Source organism: Uloborus diversus, chromosome 3 (assembly GCF_026930045.1).
Source record: "Uloborus diversus isolate 005 chromosome 3, Udiv.v.3.1, whole genome shotgun sequence".
NCBI classification, from domain to species: domain Eukaryota; kingdom Metazoa; phylum Arthropoda; class Arachnida; order Araneae; family Uloboridae; genus Uloborus; species Uloborus diversus.
The window spans coordinates 52,144,662-52,170,274 of record NC_072733.1 but is presented as its reverse complement, the minus strand read 5'-3'; the positions used below and the strand labels follow the sequence as shown (position 1 = coordinate 52,170,274).

At 35.2% G+C, this 25,613-nt stretch overlaps 1 protein-coding gene across 1 annotated transcript in view; it reads left to right on the top strand.

Annotated features, from left to right (window-relative positions):
* LOC129218738 (rap guanine nucleotide exchange factor 1-like) overlaps nucleotides 1-25,613 on the top strand; it is a 166,908-nt gene that overhangs the window by 5,437 nt on the left and 135,858 nt on the right. Inside the window, 2 exon segments of the mRNA XM_054853062.1 lie at nucleotides 7,917-8,107; nucleotides 17,947-18,119. Coding sequence (XP_054709037.1) covers nucleotides 7,917-8,107; nucleotides 17,947-18,119 — 364 coding nt within the window.

Here is a 25,613-nt window from a genome sequence, read left to right as displayed (position 1 = left end):
TGTAGCTTTAAAAACGCAGTTTTAATAGATCTTGATAAATGATAATGTTAGTGAAAGGTGAATTTTGGTGCCTTTCCCCCGGCAATTTTTCGAAATTGATATTCCAAAAACGCAATTCTAGGCTTGTCTTTGATCGTCTTAAGGAAATGGGAATCAGGGGCTCTCTCCTATAAATTTTTCAAAATTGCTGTACTAGAAACGCAGTTTTAGATGACTCGTTGATAAAGAGGATGTTATTCTGGCGTTTCAGTGGGGGCGCTCTTCTGGAAGTTTGTCACATGCCAAAAAAGATGGATCACACACACCGTGACAGATATTTTTCGGAAATCCTCAAAAATGGATTCAGCTATTCAGCAACATCGAAAATCAGAACTCGAGAACTTTAGCAAATCAAATATAATTCTATATATATCAGACATAGAAGAAAGTAAATATGATTTACAAAAAATAATTTAAACACCTTAAGAACAGACTGTTCTACAGTGAAAACCAACATTGCTGAAAGTTTTAATAAAAACCATCTAATGATAAATAGAAACAATCAGTTTAAAAAAGGTAGAGAAGATGGGAATAAAGTGAAATAAAAAATTCTTCATAAGCTTGAGTTAGTTAATGGAGAAAATATATAAATTGTCGATTGGAGGGATAAAAAATATATAATTCACAAACTTCGAAACTAGTTCTTATCGATTGTCAATGTGCAAATGAATCAATGAAAGACTAGAGCATACCGGTCAGAATTGCTAAAATTTAGTGCACCGTCAGTTTCTTGAAATTAAAGCTCCGAGAAAGTAATTTAAGCAAACCTTTGATAGGGGGGGGGGGGGAGTTTTGAAGGGATTCGCGACCAGAAATGTTTTGTAATTGAAGCACTAAAAGCGAGATTTAAAACATTTTTGATGATGTTGGTGAGAGAGAGGGGGGAGGGGCATGGGGGGGGGGGGGGGGGGGGGGCTTTGGAAAAAAATTCGATCTGTTAAAACCACAGTTTTAGAAGATTTTTGGTAATGTTAAGGAGTGGAGAGATTTGGAGTCCTCCCCTAAAAAATTTTCAAAATTGAAATTCAATTAACGCAATTGTAGATGATTTTAAATAATGTTAGAGGAATAGAAGGTTTTGGAGATCTCCCCCGAAAAATTTTCTGAATTGAAGCCTTAACAATGAAATTTTTGAGGATCTTCGGTAATATTTGGAGGACGACAGTTTCTGGACATCTCGGAGCTGTTTTTTAAAGTACAAAAGACGAAATTTATTCGGCTTTGAATGATGATGAATGATTAATTGCGAAGGCTTTTCTCCGAGGTTACGTTGGGAGCACTCCCACGGTTTTTTGAAATTGCAGTCCTAAATACTCGGGTGTAAACCATCTTTAATGACGTTAGGGTGAGGGATGGGTTTGAGAATGTTTTCCCGGGCTTTTTTCAAAACCTAAGTTTTAAAAACTCCAGTTCAGCTTTGGGGATGTAAAAAGAAGGGTTTGGAGTTCCCTACTCTTCTTTTCAGTTTGGCTACGTCCCTCCTATTTTTATTGTAAATTTTAATTATTGATAAACATATTGTGGCCGTATTTTTTTCCAATTTTCCTTTGCCAAGCGTGATTACTTGCTTGGATTTTCCATAATACAGTTTTCAATTTTCAGCCTAATATTTTTGTTTTCTTGCAATACAAGGGTTTATGGCCTTAGAAAAAGGACTTTTAACATTTTGAACGGATGTGGTAATGTTCTGCGTTACCTTAGGTCTCTATTCCACTTCATTTTAATTTAAATATGCCAAATGCATCTCTTGATCAAGCTTTGATTTACTTACGATTTTTACATTCATTTAGAATTTTTGTTGTGAGTATTCATTACAATACTTTGTATCTCTCTTTTCATTTAACTGTTTTGTTTTTTTTTCTCCCTCTCTCTATTTCAAATTTATTTCGACGACCCATACATTTTTTTCCCCCTCTTAGCAATGATTTTCAGGACATTTTTCATCAAAAAAAAAAAAAAAAACATATGGGAATGTTTCGGCGACTCCTATCCTATGGGCTGTCCTATTTATTTATGTTTTTTTTTTACTGAAGAACCATGAAGCACGGTTTTGTATAAACCAGGGCCGCCGAGAGACAAGGCGTGCACCATGTTAGTTTGGGGCCAGTCCTCCCTCCCTTTATGCTGATTTTACTCTATGCACAATTTTTTGAGCCGAGCCCATAGTTTCCGACTACGCAGACATACCAACTCTGCGGCCTAGTGAAGAGTGCGCTGTACTGAATACTTTATTTTTTGCGTCAAAAAATGTTTGAAGCGTACATTTCTGCGGCCTTTATTTAGATGCTCTTAATAAAAGAGAATCACGGATGTTCCTAAATTATATTTTAATATTACATTTTCTATTAAAATTTTACAGAAAAAATACTTTTTGTCACTATTATTTCAATTGTTCATTTATAATTACTATTTTAATTTTTCAAAACAACAGAGCGTTTTCCCCTTTTCTTTGTTAGTTGCGTCGCCAAACTGATATTAGCGGCCCCATTTCTGAAAAACTGGGGGGAGGGGAGGGCTACGGCCCTGAGGGGTACGTGAAAAAAGTATTATTAATGCATCTATTTCTTGTTGAATGAGTTTAAATATTTTTTCTTTCCAAAATTCAAAAATTTCATGTTCCAAAGAAAAAAAAAACCTTCTGGAAAAAAAAATCCCCCCCAAAAATTTTGGTGGCGCAACTTGCGCCATAATCCCCCCTTGTGTGCACTCCTGAAGAATGGGGAAAAAAAGAATTTTTACCAGTATTTTGGTTCTACTCTAATTGTTCATTGATTGATTCCTTTGTGGACTCAAGAACTATTTCTAATAGTCATTTAGATTCTCAATGGTACTTTTTTTTCTTGTAAGAAAATATGCAATGTAGAGATGGCATCTCTTTTTACCAGTTTTTGTATCAAATGTGATGAAATAAGCAGAGAGAAAGATCATTACAAACGTTAAAATTGTAAATAGTTTGAAGATAAGTAGTGACGTACTCGTCATTTAATTAAGCGGTTTAATTTTCTTTCATAAATAGGGTGTTAAGGGGCTCTAAGCCTTAGCTAAATTTTGCAAAATGTTAATTCTGAAAACACAACTTGCGATGATCTTTGATGATATTAGGCCAGGAAAGGGAATAACGAAGGCTCTTATCCGAAATTTTTTTAAACTGTAGTCTTTCAAATCATGATTGTTGGCTATCTTTGGTAGTCATAGGCGGATTTCAGCTGTGAATTCTGGGGGTGCAACAATATAGCAGTGGCGTAGCTAGGGAGGGGCGGGGAGGGTGGTCCGCCCAGGCCGGCGTACTTTTCGGGGCGGCGATTCAGCACTTTTGGTGTGAAAAAAAATCAAATTAATGAATCATACTTTAAATCTAATACTGGAGGCAAAGGAAAAAAATATAACCTTTGAAATGTAAGGTTTTGGTATGACTGAACGGTCATTTCAGTGTTCAAAGTTGAAATATTTCCGTAGTGAGCCCTTGAACCTTCCTCATTCACTTAATGTCCTTAAATTGTAATTCAGCACTTAAATTGTATTTTTAAAACTTAAATTTCGGAAAATATTCAAATATGTAATATCAAATATATTTCTGAAATATAACATCTGTTAATGTATATAAATATCAAATATATTTCTGTAAAAGTTGTTTCTTTGCCAGTGCTGAATTAATGCAGGGAAAACGAGTTTATTGGAACCTAGTTACGGAATAAAAGCTCACTCTCCATCGTCCCTTAAACTGACTTCGTTTTGATAAAGATTCAGTAGAGAACCCCATTCCCCCAAAAGTTACTTTTAACTGCAATCTTTGATGTAAATTCAGAGTATTTCTCCGAGATAAGCGCCTGACCCCGCCCCCTTTATTTTTGTAGGAAGAATACGGATTAAATTAGTTTCCCTTTGCTACCTTAAATGAAGTTTTATATTTTGAGCAATAATTTTCAATGCTTTAATGTATTAGATATGTCTCAATGAAAAGGTGGCAAATACAGGAACCGCCCCGGGCGAGAGAAACTGTTGCTACGCCATTGCAATGCGGGGAGGGGGGATACAGCACTACAAATGGCGACTAAAGCTGCTATTTTGACGGCAAAGGCGACTATTTTGATGACAAAAGAGAGTATTTTGCAATCAGTTGTAAAATACTGCGACTATTTTAGTACGTGTAACTAAAATTCGTAAAAAAGTTAGTTTTTTTTCTCCTAGGAGAAAAATTAAAAAAAAAAAAAACATTAAAAAATCGCTTTTAAGTTACTCCCTAGTTACCACGGAAAAAAGGAAAATTTTTACCGCGTTTAATTTTGAAAACAATCGTTTTAAAAAGTGGGAAAATGAAATGTAATAAAACATTCATGACCAGAAAAAATGAAATTTATTTATTTTTTTTGTATAAAAAAAGCTTCGTAAGGTTTCGTCGCGATCGTAAAAGATCGCAATTTTCGTTACGGTATCATTTTCGTGTTAAAGGATTAGTTTTTGCATTCGCGATTTCTGTTTCTCAACTATGTACTTCTTTTTTTTTTTTTTTTACTGTTTTTTGGTTCTTAACTTCTTTTATTCGTACTATACATTCATTTTTTTTTATTTTAACGAAAGCTAATTTTCTTTCGATTGGAAATATGAATGTGACGCTTCGAGCTCTTTTTATACAGTCAGTCTTTTATTGTTGTCTTTAATATTAACAGTCAGACAGTGAGAAAAATATACTAGAATGTGCCAGTGCTGGTTTATCTAGTGTTTATTTAGGGTTGGGCTAAAATTTGGAAAATATTTTTTGAAGTTTTCTTTTTATAGGTTGTTTGGAGAAAATTTACCCCACGTAGGTCTGTCCCACTTCATGACATCAAAATGATATAAATGCTTTTCTTTTTTTAAATAGGAGACTATTCCAGAAATTATTTTCTGTACCTGGTAACTATTTTGGAAACTATTATACATATTAAAGGCAACAAAAGCAACTAATTTTAGTAGCGGAACTCAGTGATAGCACTGCCGTGCCCCGTTCAGAAAATTTTGAAATTTTACAGTGGAAATGTTGGTTTTTATTTTATTTCAGAGTGATTGTACTGTTCACTGGAATGATGTGTAAGGACTTTATATCGTTTTTGAGGAAGTACATCACAATAGCCATATTTTTTGGCTTTATTAGCCACGGTTGTTTCAAAGAAAAAGAAAATTTTAATGTTACACCAATAAATACCAAATTGCAGAGCATAAAATTATCATATAATACAGTACTGAAAAATAATTAAAGGAATGTTTTTATTTGATTAATGTAATTATTTATCATCTTTCTTTTCTTAATGGAGAAATACTTCTTTTTAATTCGTGTAGCACAATTTATCTCGCAATGGCGATGTGTGGTGACCGGGTCTCACAATAAGCTGCCTATTATTGTATTTTTGGGTTTGCTTTCAAGGAAATTAACTTGCATTTAGCTGTAGAAAAATATAAGTTGTTTCACAAAATTCCTGAGAAAAAATATATATTTTCTCCTGATAAAATATATTTCATTTAAATTTTCTTTGAAAATCCAACAAAAATTGTTGGGGGTGCGGCGCACCCCCTGGCACCCCCGTAAATCCGCCTATGTTGGTAGTGTCAAGGAGACGGATTCATGATCTCTTCCTTAAGCACTTCTTGATATTAAAACAACAAAAACAAGATTTTAGACAATTTTAAATATGATGCCATGGAAAGGGAGGTGTGAGAGCTCTCCCCAATCACATTTCCAGAATTGAAGCTTTAAAAATGCAATTGTAGAGACCATATTTGAGGTAGGAAAAGGACACATTCAAAATTCTCTCTCCCTGGAAATGTTTTTACATTGAAATTCTGACAACTTTAGACGATTTTTTTGTGATGTTGTTTGTTAATGCTTAAAAACTCTGGTGACAGGGCTTGAAGAGTAGTGAAGCTTTGTACTGTCTATGAATCTAATCACATTGACTCAAGTTTGAAGGTTAGGAGATTGTTCAGTCCCTTTTAAGGATGGAGAAACTCAAAACTACTTACCAACAGGGACAGATTAAAAGGGGGTCCATGCCCTCCTCCCTCCAAACCTTATGAGTTTTGGAATTTTTTTTCGGAGAGGTATAAAAAATATATTGCGAAAAATGACGAAAAGTAAAAAAAAAAAAAAAAGCGAATCTTAATCACATGTATTTTACTTTGAATAAATTTAACTCCTAGTCAGAGCAGAATTATTTCTTTTCCCTTGAAACAGAAAAAATTATCTTTATTTTTAAAATGTTCCTACATTTTTTCATGATATCAATTGAGAGGGTCATTCAACTCAATAGACTTCTGACCGGATGTAACTCGGGCCATGCATGGGGGATAGATCAATGGTGCAGATTGTGCCTTTGATTTTTTTGGGGGAGGGTATTAATTATAAATTTTGGTTTGGGCTCTCTTGGGAGGATGGACATCTGTGAGAATTGAGCTAATTTGAGAATGACCCCCCCCCCCCCTAAATGATCCGGCAGAATCCGCCACTGTCTGCCAAACATCGGAAACATTGATATTAGGAATTATATTAATAACAATTGTTTTTAATGGTGAGATACATCCTGACCAAGTCCAAGAAATAATTGAAGGTACAGTCCAGGAACTTTTCTACGCTGATCTGAAAAGAACTTCAAATGAGCAGGAAAAAACAGATGCAGAATGGTACAAGGTTAATTAAGGATTTAGTAAAATCAGCGCTCCAATGAGGCTAGTTTCAGCTCAAAAGTTATTTTCATTTAATGTGAATAAAATGCAAATGTTTTTAAATTCATCTCATGTAAACATTCTTTTTAGTGAAGTAAATGTCAGAAAAATATCATTGTGTTTGTTGAAGGTATTTTTTTTTAATATTAGAATTAAGTAATCTGGGTTTAACTTTTTACAATTATATGAAATGATTGACTATGACTTTGTGATTTCATTATATAGTCTATAAGAAGTTAAGGTATTACCTTTCAACTATTAATTTATCATTCAGTACATACAGACAACCTGTCTGTGTCATACAGTAACATCCGTTACAGAGATTTAAAAAATTTTTATTACAAAAGAGAATAACTGAAATTTAATACCAAGGTACCGATAAATTAGAGTCATGTCTTGTGATGTTAAATTAAAACAATTTGAACAAATTTACATAATAGATTCACAGACTTTTTAATCTTATCATGCCATAACACAAATGATGTTCCACTTTATGCAACGTCTATTACAGTTAAATATTATTTATTTTCTGCAGTTTAAATACAAAAATAAATTTTGAAGCCTGGTCAAAGGATCTTCATTGTCTTGGTTTTATCAAGAGAAAATAACTTCCTAATATTTGAAAGCATTTATATGCATATCATAATCTTTTTATAATTGATTTTGTGTGTGAATGTATGATTTTGTTGGCCCTTGCAGTTGAAACATTGATGATATACTGAAAACGTCTCTGCTTAACATTGAAGCAGAATGCATGTAATTTAAGCAGTAATATCACCCCATGACAAAGTAAACTTTTCTCTCATTAATAAGTGGGAAAAAAGGTGAAAATTTCCAACCTTTGTACATTCTAAATTAAATAGACATTTAATTTAGTCTAAACATAAACATAACCATAAAAAAAATAACTAAACATAAACATAACTAACATAACTAACATAACAAAACATAACTAAACATAAACATAAAATGTCTAATTAAATAGACATTTAATTTAGTCTTTGTACATTCTAAATTAAATAGACATTTAATTTAGAATGTACAAAGAGCCTCAGACATTTGAGGCTCTGATTTTTGAGTCTCCACTATTCAGTAAAGACAGTTAACAATGTCTTGTTAACTTAAGAGCTCTTCTGAACCCTTTTTGGTAGATACTGCATTAATGTGTTTTTTAATTTTAGATTCCAACCAAAGCCGGGGAGGACGACTGGCTCGTCGTGCTCGGTCTTTCAAGGATGACTTTTTGGGTCGGTTAAATCAGATGAGGAGTCCTGCTGGAACAAGGGCAGCTTCCCCATCTAAAACCACCAAAAGTAAAGTTAAAGTTCCACCAGAAACTCGAGAAGAATCTCCTTCAAATCGTCCAGGAAAAGTATTGCTGTTTTATCACTTTTAGTATAAGTTATTTAAAAAATCTAGGTTTATGACCAAAGCTGTTTGCAAGCGATGTAAAATACCTAGTTACAATTTATTTTTTAAGGTATGCATAGCTGGGATTGAAATTTAAGAAAATAAGCCATTGCTTCAAGAGACCAGTGAGCCCCTTTCCCCCAAAGCAAAGTACTTTGATGTTCTGCAACATCAAATTATTTGACCAAAATTATTCTGCAAGTACTTCAAGCACTCACACAGGGAAACAAGACCTTATCCAAAAACCGTGATTCCAAAATCAAAACCATTTCATACAGGAGTATGAAAGGAACACACTTATTATTTTACTTATTTGTTCAGTACTCAGTCTTACTGCAAAACAAATCATGAAAATTGAATTTTAGGTGCATGTTCTTGAAAGAAAAATTTAAAATCCTGCACTACGTCTCCATTCTCCGCATGTAAAAGTACCCCCTCTGTTCCTCCAAATATCAAAGAGTTCCGAGCACTTTGTCATCTTTCTAAGTATATCACTGCTTTGGTAGGGTGCTTTCCCTCAGAATAACAGCACATATTCAATAGTGTGATCAAGAGATGGCTACATAAATAAAGTGAAAATGTTTTGCCTTATATAGCCAATCGGTTACGTGTAGATCTTCCAGGCAGGAATGAGAGCAAGGCCGTCGTAGCGGGGGGGGGGGGGGATAAGACCCCGCCCCCCGAAACTTTTTAAACCTTACATGCTATAGGAAAGGCTACTCAGAAAGAAACAAAGAGCTTCCTGAACCCTCCATCCCCCTCATTTTCCTAAAGATCCTCTCCGCTTTCATTTTCAGGGCTGCAATTCCAAGAAAGATTCCGGGAGAGCGTCCCCGAAAATTGCCTTAAGAAGGGCCCCAAACCTCTCCTCCCACAAACATTACTGCAGATCTTCTAAAACCAACATTTTCAAAGCTATCATCCAATTTTTTTCGGGAAATTATCTCTCCGACAATCCCCCCCCCCCTCTTGTCAAGATCATTAAAGATTGTCTTAAATTTGGTGTTCAAGGCTTGAATTTCGAGAAGTTTTTGGGGGAGAGCTCCCGATAACTCCTTTTCCTAACATCATTGAAAGTCAACCAAAATTACCTTTTTGGAGCTTCAACTGGGAAAGATTGCCAGTAGCTTTAACGTTACCAAAGGTAGTCTACAATCGTGTTTCGTGTCTTGAAAATTTCAATTTCAAAAAATTTCCCAGGGATTGGCCCTGAATCTCTCTTTTTGGTAATATTGCCAAAAATCCTCTAAAACTGCGTTTTTGCAACTGTTTGAAATTGTTGGATATAATTTGAGGTTATAGAGCTAATAGCCTACAGCTAAGCTGAAAATTAGGCAACTCATTTCCAACTGAAAATTTGAGGGAGTGGTCTGCCCGAAGAAAATAAAACATGAATCATTCTTTACACTGAAAAACATTTATTTAACATATATTAAGAAAATGATTACAATACAATAATTTGGTTCTCCAAAGAAAAATTAAATTATATTAAAAGCTCTTACAATGAGTCCATGCAGGTATCAAAAGTCCTGTCGATGTTCCATAGTGAGTCCCCACAGGTAGATGGACGGCATCGCAATCTCCACCAGAATTGCAAGCTGGTCAGTTCACACCTTATGAGCCAAGTTCACTATATCAGGGAAAAATATCGAAGATGGACACGATCCTTTTTCCTCGGAGACCAAACGACCCACATAGATTTAATTATAACTTTTCACTTTTATATACGTCATGGCAGCACACGCTTTCAAAACTGAAGACATCAGCAGTGAATCATTCAGAAAAGATCAGACCTCACCTGAGAGGCCAGTAGCAAAAAACTTATGATGACATGGACGAACACATTTACAAACACAAACAACACAAGACGAGGAGACAAGTGAAAGAAAAGTAGCAGTGCGATCGAGCTATGGCCGGTCTGCGTATTTATAGCCAGATTCGAACTTGCTCGTAACAATGTGACGTTACATTACTTGCATATTGCAAGAACAACACAACTCGGAAAACACACAGCTTGCAGGTTGCACAATTCTTGTTTAATTTGACATTCAGCACTCAACACGGTTTCCTCATGTGATCGACATGTGCTCTGTCGGAAGTTTACCGACGTCTGCCGAATGACAGCAACCAATCATAGCATGCCACATATTTTTCCGAACACTTCCGATTCAAACTCGGACATTTGAGTGTCGGTGGCAGGTGGATGGGATTTCCCGCGTAAGGTTTTTCTCCGGAATGGCAAAAGGTAAGTTACAATTTTTTTTTAAAAACAATATTGGTGAAATCCTTCAAGAAACAAAAATAAAGGCATTTAGCCCAACAGAAATATTTCGGAGGAGAACCCCCGAACCCTCTCCATACTGTAACATGTAATAATCAACAAATGCATTTTGGAAGATTCAATTGAAAAAATGGAGTAGAGGAATGCCCATGACCTCTCCCCCCCCTTTACATTACCAAAAATTGTCTAAAAAGCATCTTTAAAATTACAAATTAAGAAAATTTCCGGCGTTGAGCCCTTAAATTTCTTTTCTCCTCAACATCACCAAAAATCTTCCGAAACTGCAATTTTAGGACTATAATATGAAAAAAATATGTTGGCGAGCTCTCGAACCGTCCTTAACAAATGCGGTTTTTTAATTGCAGTTTCAAAAAATGAACGGGTGAGCACCTTCAGACCTCTTAACCCTCTAACATTACCAAAGATCGTCAAGAATACATTTTCAGGACTACAAATCCTTAAACTTTCTGGGGGAGAAGCCCCCGTATTTAAGACACAAATGATAGAAAAAAGGAGGCTTTCAATTTTATGCAAATCCTATTAATTTTTTGACCTTGGAATGACCCTGAGAGTCAGATAATCCCGTTGCTGCAACTTCTGACTAAGGGCAGCCACTTTAATTGTTGCAATAAAAACCCTTACCAATGATCCAAAGGAGGGTTTTAACCCCTTTGACAAGACTAAAGAGGGTCCAAACTTTCCTTAAACCTTAACTTTGGAAAATGTTGGGATCAGAGTCCCCTATCCCTACCATCCTCCCTAGTATCACTAAAGGTAACTTTAAATTGCATTTTCAGAATTTTAATTGCAAAAATTAACGGGAGGACAGCAGCCGATAACCCACTCCTTATAATGTTGTACCAAACATAATCTTTAACCATGTTTCTTAAGACTTCGATTGCAAACAATTTTTCCTGGGGAACCTCTTTCATTGTGTAACGTTGCCGAACAGAACTTTGAAATGTTTTGCGGAGGGAAAGCGTAGGTCTTATAACTTCAAAAAAGTTCCAAGTTAGATCAACCATCTCCTCCCCTAATCTGTCAACATGTACCCCAAAATTGAGTTTTTAAAACTTCAATAACAAAATTTTCTGGTGAACAGTCCCAAATGCGTTTTTAGTGCTTCAAAAATTTCCAGTAGAGCATCCGCAAAATCAAACCCTTTCCTAAGTAATACTGCCAATTATGGCCTGAAATTGCATTAAAAAAAAAAAATTCTTTTGAAATTGAGTCTGAAATGAGATACCAAACCCAGTGTCAGTTTGGCATCCATTTCAAAATATTAAAAATGCTCCTATGTCTGCTCCTCCCTTACAAACAATCATTTGGCTCGCTCCTGACCCTCAGAGTTCAATAAAAGCAATTGGTGGTACACGTTACTATAGGTCCAACTTGAGGGCCAATTAAAAGTCCTTATGTCATTAGTATCTTTCGCAATTGCGACATTTTACGACACCACATATAATTTTCTGAACCAACAAAACTTGTACATTATTGAATTTTGATTAAATGATATTATAATAATAAATTTAAATTATCTGAGAAAACAGTTGCTCACATATTGATAAAGGAACTTTAACTTTTGGTAATTTAGTACAATTACTGTTCAAAAGAAAAAAATAAAGCAACCAATAGTACCCGCTTCTTCCTAAATTTTTTCTGTTTTGCCCCCCCCCTATTGCCATATGTCTACCAATGCTTCAAAAATCATAGCAACAGGCGACTTTTTCGTCTTTCTGTCGAAAATTTGTGAAGCCCCCCCCCCCTCCAGAGACAAAATCCTTGCTACAGCCTTGAACAAGAGTGATCAGAGAGGTTCGAGGACCTCTAGACCTTTTCCAAATATGGTGACCTTTAGTGCTGAGGTAGAAGCGTCTTTCCAGGATTTGGGTGGGGACACTCCCCTGGAAATTTTCCTATATTGAAGTTCAAAATACGAATTGTAGGCCGTTTTTAATGACAGTAGTCAATGAGGGAAGGGGTTCCACTTTGGGAACTCTTCCGTAGAAATCTTTCAAAGTAAAAATTTTAAAACTAGCTTCTGGGCCATATTAATGGTGTAAAATAAAGGGATAAGGTTCAAGGACCTGCTCCCCTTTCTTTTTCTTTCACAATTCCCCATCTTTTATTTGATTAAGTTATAGATAAAAATGTTATGGAAAATCCCCCCCCCCCTCCTCAGTTTTTCCTTTTGTGTTCTCTGGTTTTTCCATAGTGAAACTTTCAATTTCCAGCCTGATGTTTACATTTTCTTGAAATTAAAGCATTTGGAGTTCATTAATTTTTTTTAAACATTTTGAACTGATGCAGTACTTTCAGTGACCCCCCCCCCCCCTTCATGCTTCATATCATGCATCCAGAATCTCTTAATAAAGTTTTGGTTTATTTTCGTTTCTTCTTATTTAAGTTTCAGCCACTAAAAACTACTGGTGTAACTCTTAATTCTCGTTTACTTCATTTGACTTTTTTTCTATTTCAAACATACTTACATACCTAAGCAGCCAATATGTTTTTCTCCACTTAACTGACCCCTGTATTTTTCTCCTCCTGACTGTAATTTTCATGCTGATTATTACAAAAAACACTAGAAATGTAAGAATATTGGTGGCCCCTATGAAGCTATCATATTCAATTTTCTTATTATTATTTAACTGAAGCTTGTCATGAGTTTGTACAATCATGGGTGCAAGACCTTCCGTCTCAGGACGGATTTCCGTCTTGGACAAAATTTCCAAGACGGAGGGCGGGACGGAAAGAAATTCGATGAATTTTCTTTCAGTTTTTACTAAAAAAGAAAAATTGAGTGTTTGAGAAATATGCTTTAACCACTAGATCATTCCGTAACCACGAATTTACATCGACATTCTCTCGATTTTCCGCCATGAGCTTGTTTTGTTTGCAACGTGCTTTTGGAGGAGTGGCTTTTTAAACTCGCGCCGTTTGACTTTTTTTTTAATGTGTAAACTCTGTTATTTCTAACTCACTGCATTGCAGACAGCGGAGTTGCTCGCTATTCTCCCTGATTTTTCGAAGTAATCGTCTCTAATTGAAATTTTAGCCTTTTCTCTCGCTATTTTTGATTATCCTTTCGTTTTTTTTCATTAGTGGTTTTTTTTTGCAAACTTTACACGCATAAGTGATAATTATCTGCGCTCTTAAAATGTCTTCAAGTTGAATCTGAATCATCGATTTAGAGTGATTGCTGATGATACGAAATGTTTACACCACAACAAAGGGCATCCAGAGGGAATTTTAGAAAGAATCGGGGTGAAATTTCAAGCTGGTTTGAAACATCGATGGGCAACCGTTCCTGCAGTTTTAACAATAGACTTGAGGAATTACAAAATTCCAATGTCATTCAATACAACATTCGCTAGAATGGAAATAGGGTTGGGGAGGGGGGGAGAGAAAGAGAAAGGAAACGAGAAAAATAACGGCAGCACGAGTTTGCGAAAAACCGTGCTATTGCAAAGAGGGTAAGTTCGCAAATTAACGCACAATATTGAGGTCTTAAAACGTTTATATCTTGGACAATCTAAGAGAGGGGGGGGGGGGGCTGCTACTCAAGGGCTGCAGTATAAAATATTGAAAAACTGAATTGAAAGCCATTTTTGAAGCTAGGAGTGCTTTAGGATTTCTCCTCCGCAAACTCTTAAAAATTTAAAAGTCAAAATGGTTTGGGCTGTCTTTAATGATGTAAAGGTGGTGAGGGGGAGGTTTAAAAAAATATAAAACTGGAGTATTAAAAACACTAATTTAGGCAATTTTTGGTGAATTTATGAGAGATGGTTTTGGTGTTCTAACATGAAAATGTTGTAGCTGATGTATTAAAAACTCTTTGAGACTATACTTAAATGGACCTAAGAGAAAGGGAATTTGGGACCCTCTCCCGAAAAGTGTTTGTAATTGAAGTCATAAAACGTTTAGGTTGTCTTTAGTAATGTCAAGAGGGGGGGGGGGGGATCTCTTTAGGCAAAATTCTGAAAGTGGAGTCTTAAAAGTGCAACTTTAGACCGTCTTGGGGTTCGGGGTTCCCCTTCCCCGAAAATTATTCAAAGCTGAAGTATTCAGAACCATGGCGCCCATATGCAAAATTTAAAGGGGGCTCAGATATTTTATCCATGGTTTAGCAGGATATTTTCCCCGTAGAGACCGATTTCAGTGCAGATAAGAGTTATTTAAATTTGATATTTTTAACAACCTATTCAATATAGGCTAGAGAAAAAATGTTTTTCAGTTTTGCAAAGAAAAAAGTACTAAAAGCAAGGAAGTTCTAATTTTAAAGGGGGGGCTTGAGCCCCCACTTGCCCCCTGTTTGGGTGCCCTTGTTCGGAACTCAGCTTTAGATCATCTTTGGAAGCCTTAATGAGGGGGAATTCGAAGGCTTTCTCTCAATAAATTTTGGACCTTAAATTCTTAAAACTTCTGTGATGAAAAGGGGGAACCGCAAATTTAAGTCAAATTTAGTGAACTTAGGGGAAGGAGTTCGGGTGCTCTCTCCCCCGAAAATTTCTCCATGCCGAAGTATTGAAAGGCTATTTTTGAGTGGAATTCAGGGGGGGGGGGGGTCTTTCTCAAAATTGAAGTCTTAAAATTTTGGGGAGTTGCTCTTTCAATAGAAAAATAAATCTCAAACACAAACTTACATTGCCTTTATTAAACACAATGAGAGGAGGAGGGGCGGGGGGGGGGGGGGGGTATTCCGTCGCCTAACCCGAAATATTTCCGTTTCTAAAATTTTAAGAACTTTGTTTTGGGTTATCTTTGTATGATTTAAGGGGTAGGGTATAGGAAGCTTCTTTCAAAAAGTTTCAGAAATTTAAGTATTAAAACTTTCTCATAAGTCATGTTTTAGGTAAAGAAGGGTACTATTCCTAGAAAAAAATTTAGAAACTGCATCCTTAAAAATTCAAATTTAGGACACTAGTGGTGAACTCAGAGGAAGGGGTTCGGGAGTTCTCTTTCAAAAATTTTTTGATGCTGAAATATTTAGAATGCCACTTTAGGCTATATTTGAGTGCCTTAAGAGGGATGTGATTCGGGTGCCCTGCCTGGGATAAGGATTCAGTTACCCTATTTCTTTTTTTAATTAATGAATATGGGAAAGTGTACCTCGTTTAAAAAATATATCTACTTTACTGAAGCGGTTTTTTTATTGCTAATTTCACCACCTGCTATCTAAAAAAGAATTCTTTTTTCAAGTGAATACTGTATGGGGGAATGGTGCCAGTCCATTATCATTAGTCACCCATACCCTTCCCCCACATTTCCTTCTTTTCTGGCGCTACCTTGGGAAACTTTCCGATCAGAACTGATTTATGTTGCAAAAATGAAAATCTTTATGTCCCAAGCGATCTTATTGCTTGCAATAAAAATATTTACGATCGGCAAAAAACTAATGGTGGGGAGCTGCGAACGCTTTTACCCCTTCCTTTTAAAACATCGCCTAAAATTGCGTTTTTAGAACTTCAATTTCGAAATATTGCTGAAGTAGGGTTCCTGAACTCCAGCCCTTCGATAATGCATTCAAAAAGCATATAAACATATTAAAAAAGGAGTGCAATTTCGTTTTTAAAGCTTCAATTTCGGGAAGAGCCCAGAGCGCCCCCCCCCCCCCCCCCCCGTCTTTCTCTATTATTTTTGAGGGTCGCCCAATATTGATTTTGGGACTATCAGTTTGAAATAATTGATGTAAGAGTCCCTAAGCCTCCTTTCCCTGAACGTTACCAAAATGGTCTACCATTGCGTTTTTGGACTTCAATTTAAAAAAAATTCTGGGGGAGAGTTCCCAGACTCCCCGTTATTGGCGGTTTTTAGGTTTTTGAAATTACGATATCAAAACGCTTAAATATTACTATTTAAAGACTTAAAATTCAAATTAATTAGATTCAAAAACTGGCATTGTTAAAATCTACAACATTTATACACATAAATTTTTCCTTTAGCACGTATGCCGGAGGGGGGGGGGGGAGGGGCTGAAAATATTTTCCGTCTTGAGCACATTACCAAACTTGCACCCATGTGTACAATGCACTGAATTCTTTTCCTTAATAACTTTCAAAAATTACATTTTCTTTTAAAATTTTGCAGAGAAAATACTTTTTGTCACGTGAATTTCATTTGTTGCTTTATCATTACTATTTCAATTTTTTTTATTCTGAGAACATTTCCTTTACTTTTTTTTCATCTTAAATTGAAATTAGCTGACACAGCTCCGAGAAACTAAGGGAGAGGTTTTGTAGTCCCTCCTGGTGGCGACGGCCCTGCCTTCACATATTCAGTGCTTCTTGAAGTTATCTCATCAGCTGAAGGATTTACCAACACACAAAAAACATCTTATTACGAGTTTGCAAAGTTTTTTAAAAATCTTTTTAGCCATTACTTCTGCCTCAGTAAGTTTCTTAAGGCTCCATCCAGGACTTTACTGGATCGTTATAAAATTGCCATAAATATTTAAATAATAAAAAAAAGAAGAAAAAAAACCATGGATTAATTTTTTTCTATTTAATTGTAAAATTCAATGTGGCTGATGTAGAAGCGGTCCACCGGGCAAATGCCCAGCTGCATGCAGGCCCCTTCCGCAACTGGTTTTAACTCTCACAGTAATTTATTTCCTTGATTATTTATTTACGTCAAAGGTCCTTTTACTTGTAGTATTTTTTTAGTAATTATGCATTTGCAAACCATGTTTCCCTTGTAGAAAGCTCGATTCACCAGGAAATGCATTTACAAGATTTCACTCTTTATTATTAGGTTAACCAAGAAATTAGGTACAATTGTTAATATTAAACATTCTAAACAGTTAATTCATATAACTTTCATGACTTTCCCAAAATAAAATTGTTCTTATAAAATGTTTCAACCAAAAAAAAAAAAGGTGTAAATTGAAAAAAAAGTGATTTTCAAGATGATAGTATCACTGAAAAGTAAAAAACAAAAATGCGTCAAAGCCGGACTGTCTAGCTGTCATATTTATTTATGGTCATGTTTTTTTAAAAATGACTTGCCGTTAGTTTCTACAACATACTGAATGCTTTTTTGTTCCTTAAAAAATGTTGGAAACCAACATTTTGGTGGTCTTTGATTAGTTGTTTCAGCCATGGACCATTTGAAACAAAAAATAATTGGCCGTCTTTGAACAATCAACCAACAATTGACTTCGGCACATCGACTGAAATATGCCACCATACGAACCCTATTAAAGATTGATTTTGAAGCTTTTATAGTTGGGTTCAATAAGTTTTGTCTAATGCTAAAATTTTTGTTTGAACAAGAACGATATCAGTGTTTATTATTTTATTATTGTAAAAAAGTTCACGCTTTTAAACAGTCCTGATTAGTCCTTGAAAAAACTCATTTTATCCTCAAATAGTCCTTTAAAAAAATTTTGAATTTCGTGCACACACAAACCATGTGTCAGCTTGATGTCTTTGTTGTAAAAAAAATGTAATGTTTATAGTAAGCATTTTCATTGTATTTGTGTTTTCTGTAGTTTTTATTTCTGTTATTTCTACTTTTAGGAAATAGATACTATTTTACGATCAGTTCGTCTATTGTCAACAGATTTAAGATATTTTCAAGATGTCGTTGAAAAAAACATTCTTGAAATGCTTCCAGGTTCAGCTACTGTTGTTCTAGAAACAGTTTTAACTATTCATTCTGTTCTTAGAGAATCTTTGGTGAATGAGCAAAGGTAATAAAGTTTAGTTTTGTTTATTTCTTGACTTTAACACTAGAAAGGCGGATGGGCCTTTGTGGCCCCTCGCGTAGTTTGTTGTTTAATAACTCGGATAATATCTAACGAACTTAATGGAAATTTCTGACTTTTCATTATATGACACTAATTGAATGCTTGTTTAACCATTTAATCCTATTTGTCCCATGTTGCTTTATAGTACTTTTAATATTGATCCTTATACCTTGAAAGATGGGAGGGGCCACAGTGGCCCCTAAGCATTTTGACAATTAAAAAATTTATTTTTTCCTTTATCCTAAATGTTGTAGCATAAAAAAAAATGCCATTCACTCTAGTTTAAACTGTAACTTCCTCTTTATGCAGCCGATTGGATATCCAAGTGCTATAAACAGTACTGACTGCTTACCATCCTAACAGTGGCCATTACTCTTAGAAAGGAAAACTAATTCAACCTTTTAACCAGCATAGAGAGAAAAACTAAAAATAATTAAGTACTAAGTTTTTATTTAGTCATGAAAGAAGGTGTATCAGGCATGTGGACTCTCTCAGGAAGAATTTTTAAAAGAATTCACTCCAAAAATGGGTAGGGGTCACAATGGCCCCTTCAGTCTTTCTAGGTATACAGAAAATGTCAGTCGTTCTAGTGTTAAGGCAATGCTTTATTTGCATATTGAAACATTATTTCAACTTTCGTCTTTAAAGAAGGGCATAAAATAACATAGTAAGATGGCAGTACTAATGTTGCCTTGTGTACCTAGCCAATGTCACTCAGTTGCTAAAACTGCAAAAAAGAAAAGAGGGGGAGGAGAAAAAAAAAACGTTTATAGATAATAAGGATAAGAATTGTCCTAATTTTCCTAAAATACCTAATTTTTTAAGGATTGTCCTACAATATCTTAAATTCAGTAAGTTACCGCCCATTAGCCAGGGCTAAAGCAGAAATACATAAAATACACCGCCAGCTCAGTCATTTCCAGCCGAGAACTGCAGTTTCGTGCTTATTAGCACTAATACAAAATTTGTGTTAGTGCTAATAATATACAAAATTTGAGGTTTTACAAAATAAAAGCCATTTCTTAAAATTGCCTTAAAAATGAACCCATTTCGAACAGATATCGGTTCGGAGCCGTTTCTCCCTTCAAACTGAGCACCCCCTTATTTAATTTAGTACCCGATAACAAATTTTGACGCAAGTTTGGAGAGTACGTTACATCTTTTAAAACAATGATAGTATCATCAAACTTTAATTTCACTGTTCCCATCCCCAGTGTGGGGAAAGTTTCATTTCTAATGGCCACAGCCATTTCCTTATTTCGCAATGGTTTGAAGTCATCAAAAGCATGTTGAATATTTCAGAAATGATGGGTGGAACCAGTATCGAAAATAAATTCATCTGGGTCTTCAGATACTTCACTTGCATGTACTTTGGAAATGAGAAAGTTCTGGTACTTACATGCTTCCTTTGCCACTGATGGGGAACTGCATCTTGCAGTTTTCTTGCTCGCTTTCCTCCAGGGCCGTCGAGAAGGGGGGCAAGCCTATGCATTGCATAGGGGCCTGTGAGAGATTTGGGGGCCCGCGAAGTGGGCCTTTGAAAAAGAAAAAATCCCTCCCACCACTTTTTCCATTCTTTAAAAAAGAAAAAAAAGAAAAGAAAAGAAAAAACTTTTTAGTTTGAAGAAACTCTTTCTCCTAGAGATTACAAGTTTTCAAACTTGCAAGTTCGAAGTGAGAATTTTTTTTGGTCCTTACCTTCAGAGCCCACTATCGACTCTATCAACCAAAAATAAATATGATTTTTTTTTCTTTTGTGTAAATTACAAGGCTAAAAAAAACAAAAAAACCACTTATTTCTGAATGATTACCAGAATTGTAGTGAAATAGACAAGGGGTAAAAAATGAAAAAAAAAAAAAAAAAGCGCTTGCATTTTTAGCGTTCGAGACTTAAAACATTGGCAAACAACTCAGTTTGATGAAATATTTTAAAATAGTATTGATTTGAGTTTTAAATTCAGTGATACAAAATGAAACTAATTCTAGCGTTGTTTTAAAAGTAAAAATGGTTGCCTAATTTGGGAAAACATTTTGGACGAAGCACTTCTCATCAAATGTCTAAAAAGGAAAGGGGCACTGTTATGTCACTCAAGGGTGCCCACCTAGGGGGGGGGGGGGAGCAGGGCCATTAAATTTCTTTTGGGGAGGGGGTGCCCTTTCTCTTGGGGGGGGGGAAGGCTCACCTGTGTCACTGTATTAATTAGAATCAGTGTTGAATTTACCAATAAGCTAAACAAGCTATAGCTTTAGGTGAACTTTCTGAATGGTAAGAGGGTGCTACTTTCTCATTAATATCTTTTTTTTTTAAATATTTCCACCATTTCTTTTAAAGAATTTTATGCATTGTTTAATCTAGATAATTTTTCAATTGATTCAGCATTGTGTTTGTCGGTGGGTAAAAGGGATAATCAAAACTAACGGGGTCGAAACATAAAATATGTAACCGAAAGTCGATGTGAGCAAGTGATAGACTTTGTGTCATATCGTTCTCTCTCGCTTTTCCTCTCTGTCAATAAATATCGACGATTTGTTGAACCAAGGGCAATTTTTCTTTTGTATTGCCTTAATTTGCAAAAGAGTGCATAAGTTTAAAACATTTCTGTGTTTTGTTCTTCTATTTTTGCTGATGTTTTTGTAGTTCGAATTACCTCTTAAAAGACCTCAAAATGCAGAATTTTCTTAATGCATTTTTCAAAAACATTTATGGGGGAGAAACGACCAGACCCCCTCAAATTTGAGGTTTTCTACCTTCAACTCAAAGGAGGTCCCTGTATAACTGTCCTGAAAACCCTCCTCGTCCAAGGTAAAAAAAAAAAAATAATAATAATAAAAAGACAGTATAACAAAACATTTTTTAAAAACACATTCATGGCTATATCGCAATATGTGCCAGAGGAAAAGACACATAGTTGGGAAAAAAGCTTAAAAAATAGCCTGTTTTGCTACTAATATAATGTTGTCCGAGCTACGAAAAAGGTCCCCCATACTTAAACTACCCTAGGGCCCACTAAGTCAAAATCCAGCCCTGTATACAAGAATCTCTTTTTAATAACATTACAAAGTTTGATTAAGAAAAAGCACAGCAAAGCAATTTTAATTGAGAAAAAAAAACTTTCAGTTAAAAAAAAGAACAAAAAAACCTTTTTATTAGACCTAGACCCATTGACAATATTTAGGATATTTATGTAAAAGCAGAGCGAAGAAAGAGGAGATTCAAGTAAAAAGTTAGGGGCCCTGAAGAAAGTTGCATAGGGGCCCATAAATCCTGTCGACGGCCCTGCTTTCCTCTTATTCCAGATTGGAGATCTTAGCTTTCTGTCTTGTCTACCAGGAACCTCGTCATTTACTTTGTTTTTACAATAGTTTGCTTTATGGCCAAAGGCATTACACTTCAAACAAATTAGTTTCCCTTTTGCCCCTTTTTTGTGAAAATTACCCGGTTTTCTTGCAAAGTTAGCCCTGCCGATAATTTTATCATCTTCATCTTTTAGTCTAACTCACAATTCCTTTTCAATAAATTAAGACAACTTTATTGAATATGAATTCTTGTGCAGTAGTGCTAAGACTAACTTGACAAATATTATCAAATTCTGAGGGCAAATGACCCAAAATTTGAAAAATCAAATAATTTTCAGAAAAATTCATATCATAGCCTTTATTCTTTCGAAAATTTGCCCAGCACGAGCAGCGAAAAGATTTATCGACTTTCCTTCTTTTATACAACATTGGGACAACTCAAAAAAACAGGTCATATGCTGACAATGATTGTCAGGGAAAAAATTTTCTTTTAAAGCCTTCCAGGCATCAGTAGCATTGACATGATTTTCGATGATCTTTTTGAAATTTTTCTCCAATTTTAAATAAATTATGGATAAGACCACATTTTGTCAATTGTGAAAATTTCAAATCTCTTGCTCAGTTACTTTTTACTCATCATTAGGAAAAGGCCCCTTTTTGTTGCCGTTATCTATATTCCACAGACCTTGTTCCATTAGAACAAACTTTATGTCAGATGACCAACTGATATAGTTATCCGACCTTAATTTTTGTATTGAAACACTCTGGGATGCCATGATTGATAAGAAGATGAAAACCCCGCCAAAAAAAGAAAAAAAAAACCTAATTTCACAATTAAAAAAGACAACCAGCAAAATCTCAAAAAACCCCTAAATAGTGCAACTGTTACAGCACCCCCCTGGAACAAGTCCAGGTCTTCCGCTGAATTTAGCAGCCACTATTCTGCCTAACACAACACAACTATATCCCCCCCCATAAAATGCAAACGAAACTTTTAAGAAAAACTTCTATCTTCACTGTTTTTAATCATTGCCGATGCCGGGAAAATAATTTCGAAAGATTTACAAACCATGTCATCTACCAATTCAGCAAAAGGAAAAGTTTATTACGATGTTCCATTTCATCACAAAAACAGGAAGTTTAATACTCTGCTCTGCTGAAAATTCAAAAACATCTTGATGCATTTCTAATACTTATGTTACTGAGCTCGTAGTTATTATGATACAATTGGGTAGGGCTGTTCCCATAACCCTAATGATAACTTTAGTTGTTTAAACAGAAAGCCGAAAGGCTAAGTTCCGTAAGTCAGTCAGCAATAATATGTGCTTATACAAGCAGAGATGGTACCACGCAGTAGAACATACAGAGTCAATGTCATTGTGAATAAATGAACATTGGAAACTTGTTTAAAACCTTACCAAAAATTTATTGATCCATCAAAACTAAAATAAATAAATGCACAAAATAAATTAATAAAAATAAAAAATAAAACCCTGACCATAAGCGGAGGCGGAGTTCACAGCCCACCAACACCTACTGGATCTAATACCTAAGAGGCTGACAAAATAAAAAGAGAAAGAACGATTGGAATTCTTCACTATTTATACTTGCATTCCTCGTTTGCATATGATTGGGCATCAAAAGATGCCAATCTGAAATTGAAACTTTATACGAGCCGAAAGAGTTGAGAAGTTAATCTAATTTGAATAAAGACGATTTTACATTACATTAGGAATGAGAATGCGGTTGAATTTCGTTTACCTATGTCTATCAGATTTCTAAAATCCATCAAATCGTCAATTTTGAAGATATCTGGGTGAAAAAAAATTGTAAAATGTTCAGTCACAATGAAAATTTATTGAGGTAAACAAATTTTGTTCATTACGAAAGATAATGTTCTTTAAATCTCTTCCTTATCTTGGGAGTCAAGACGTCCAAAGCGCTTGAGCTCTACGTCTGGTTGAGCAATGAGGGCTTGCGATAACATCAACTCTGACACATTCCACGTTCTCTGGTGTTCTTGCTGTTCGTGGTTTGTTCCTGTTTCAAGTTGTAACACATGAACCCGTTGCACGGAAACAAGACACTCCAATATCGTGTCTTGTTTAGGAACAACACCATGAGGAGGAATGTTAAAATGACGGCAGAAGGCGCGTGACCGCAACAATAGACTCGTTATTTCAAAAAAACTGCAACTTCAAAAAACAAGATGCTCAACCGACCAGGTCGCCATGCTGACTAAAACTTCCAATCCTCTCCGCCAAAGGGATGAAGTTGGTGGCATTGCAGCCCCCTCCGTTTGGCCGTATTTTCCGTTTGAAAAACACCCCATCCTTGAGCGCCACCCTGTACATCCCACATCAGTAAACCAGATTGGAGTTTTTCTCTAAACCATTGCATCAATGCCGCACCAACTACGAAGAAAATTTTCTGGATTTCGGGATTCCGGAATTGGGGTCCCATGATGTATTTGGTACTTAAATAAAGTTCTCTCTGTTTTACAACAGCTGGCGTTGTCAGAGCTGATAGTTTATGGTAGTGATGCATCTGTAAACCACAGCTTGAAAAAAGTAGTGACACAACTCAAAATATAGCTACTTCTTTTGGGAGACAATTTTTTAAATTGTTGTGATTTATTTGTAATTTATTTTTGTTTCATTGATAACAATTCCTAGTTATTGTAATACCCCTTAAAAATGGTTAGTACTAATCCAGGGTAGCCACTTACTCTGGAAAACAGAGAACTGTCGGGAATTTTAAAATACCTATGGAAAACGGGGAAAACTCGGGGTAAATTTGGGATTGACTCTGGAAATTACAACAGGTAGTGTATCAACTTTTACTGTGAACGTGGTCACATGATTTTCCACCTATTGGCTTTTGTGTGCTGCACTTTGAAAGTTTGTTTTATACTTTAATATCAGTGTACTCGCCTGAAAGTTCAATCCTTTTATTTTCAGAGAAAAAAAAATTAAATTTGCGGAAATCCACTCCTTACTTGGAAATACCAAAAAAAATCGAAATGATTAGTTGCGTTTTTCTTGAAAATCACACAACTCAAAAAGATTTTTAATTGATAATACTTTTTAAAATATTGATCTTTTATGTGGAATAAAGACACAAGTCAAAGGTAGCAAAGTTGCCGGTAGATGGCAACTTTGATTAAAACATAGTTTGACCTAAATTTAATTAACATTTCTGGGAACAGAGCATAAAAACTGTATGAAATAAACAAAACATTGAATAACAATATTGACAGGGCAAAATTTCAACCAAAAAGGAAAAAAAAAAAAAACAATAATAGTGTAATCTCTCTAAAACTCTCTCTAAAAAATGGATCTTTCTCCAATTTTACTTTAAAAAAAACCATTAAATGCCGGACTCGTAAATGTTATGTATCATCAACCATATGGAAATTGGAGCTTGCTGAAAAATTAGTAACCACAGTAAGGCTAAAAAAAATGAAAAGCAAAATCTCCTTGATATCAAATAAGAGTAAAACTTGTAAATACAGGGTTGCCAACATTTCAAGAATGGCAAGAGGAGCACTAAAAAGATTTGAGAGGAGCATTTGGCCACTTTAGTGGAGCATTTTTAAATTGTCTTAAAAGGCATTCAAAATTGTACCAACAAAATATTTAACATAGTCGCTAACTAAGTTTTAACATACATACGCGTGAATTGTTGCACTTAACTGAAGAAAAAACTCAGAAATAACTAGAAAATAGTTGGTATGGTAATGATGAAATTTTTTATATTTTTAATAACAGATGGGTAGCCTTTTTGGCTTTTTTCAATTCCTCATCACCAAACATAGAATTGTAGCAAAACTTATCCCCTGCCGGAGAAGCACATTTTTCAAAAAGCAACGCTTGTAATGTGTCATGGCTTAGGTTGCAACGATAATCAGTAACATTTTGATGAACAATACTGAAGACACGCTCACAAGGCACATTACTATGATTATTTAACAGAACTTTCAACATTAAATTAGCTAGATTTTTATATTTAATGCAGCCATTGTGATCTTGTAATTCTTTAATTTTTGACCAAGCAACATCAGCTCTGTTTGAGATAATATCATCGCTAAATGTATCTACCTGATACAAGTTAAATTCAGCTTCTACAGCATCTTTTGTT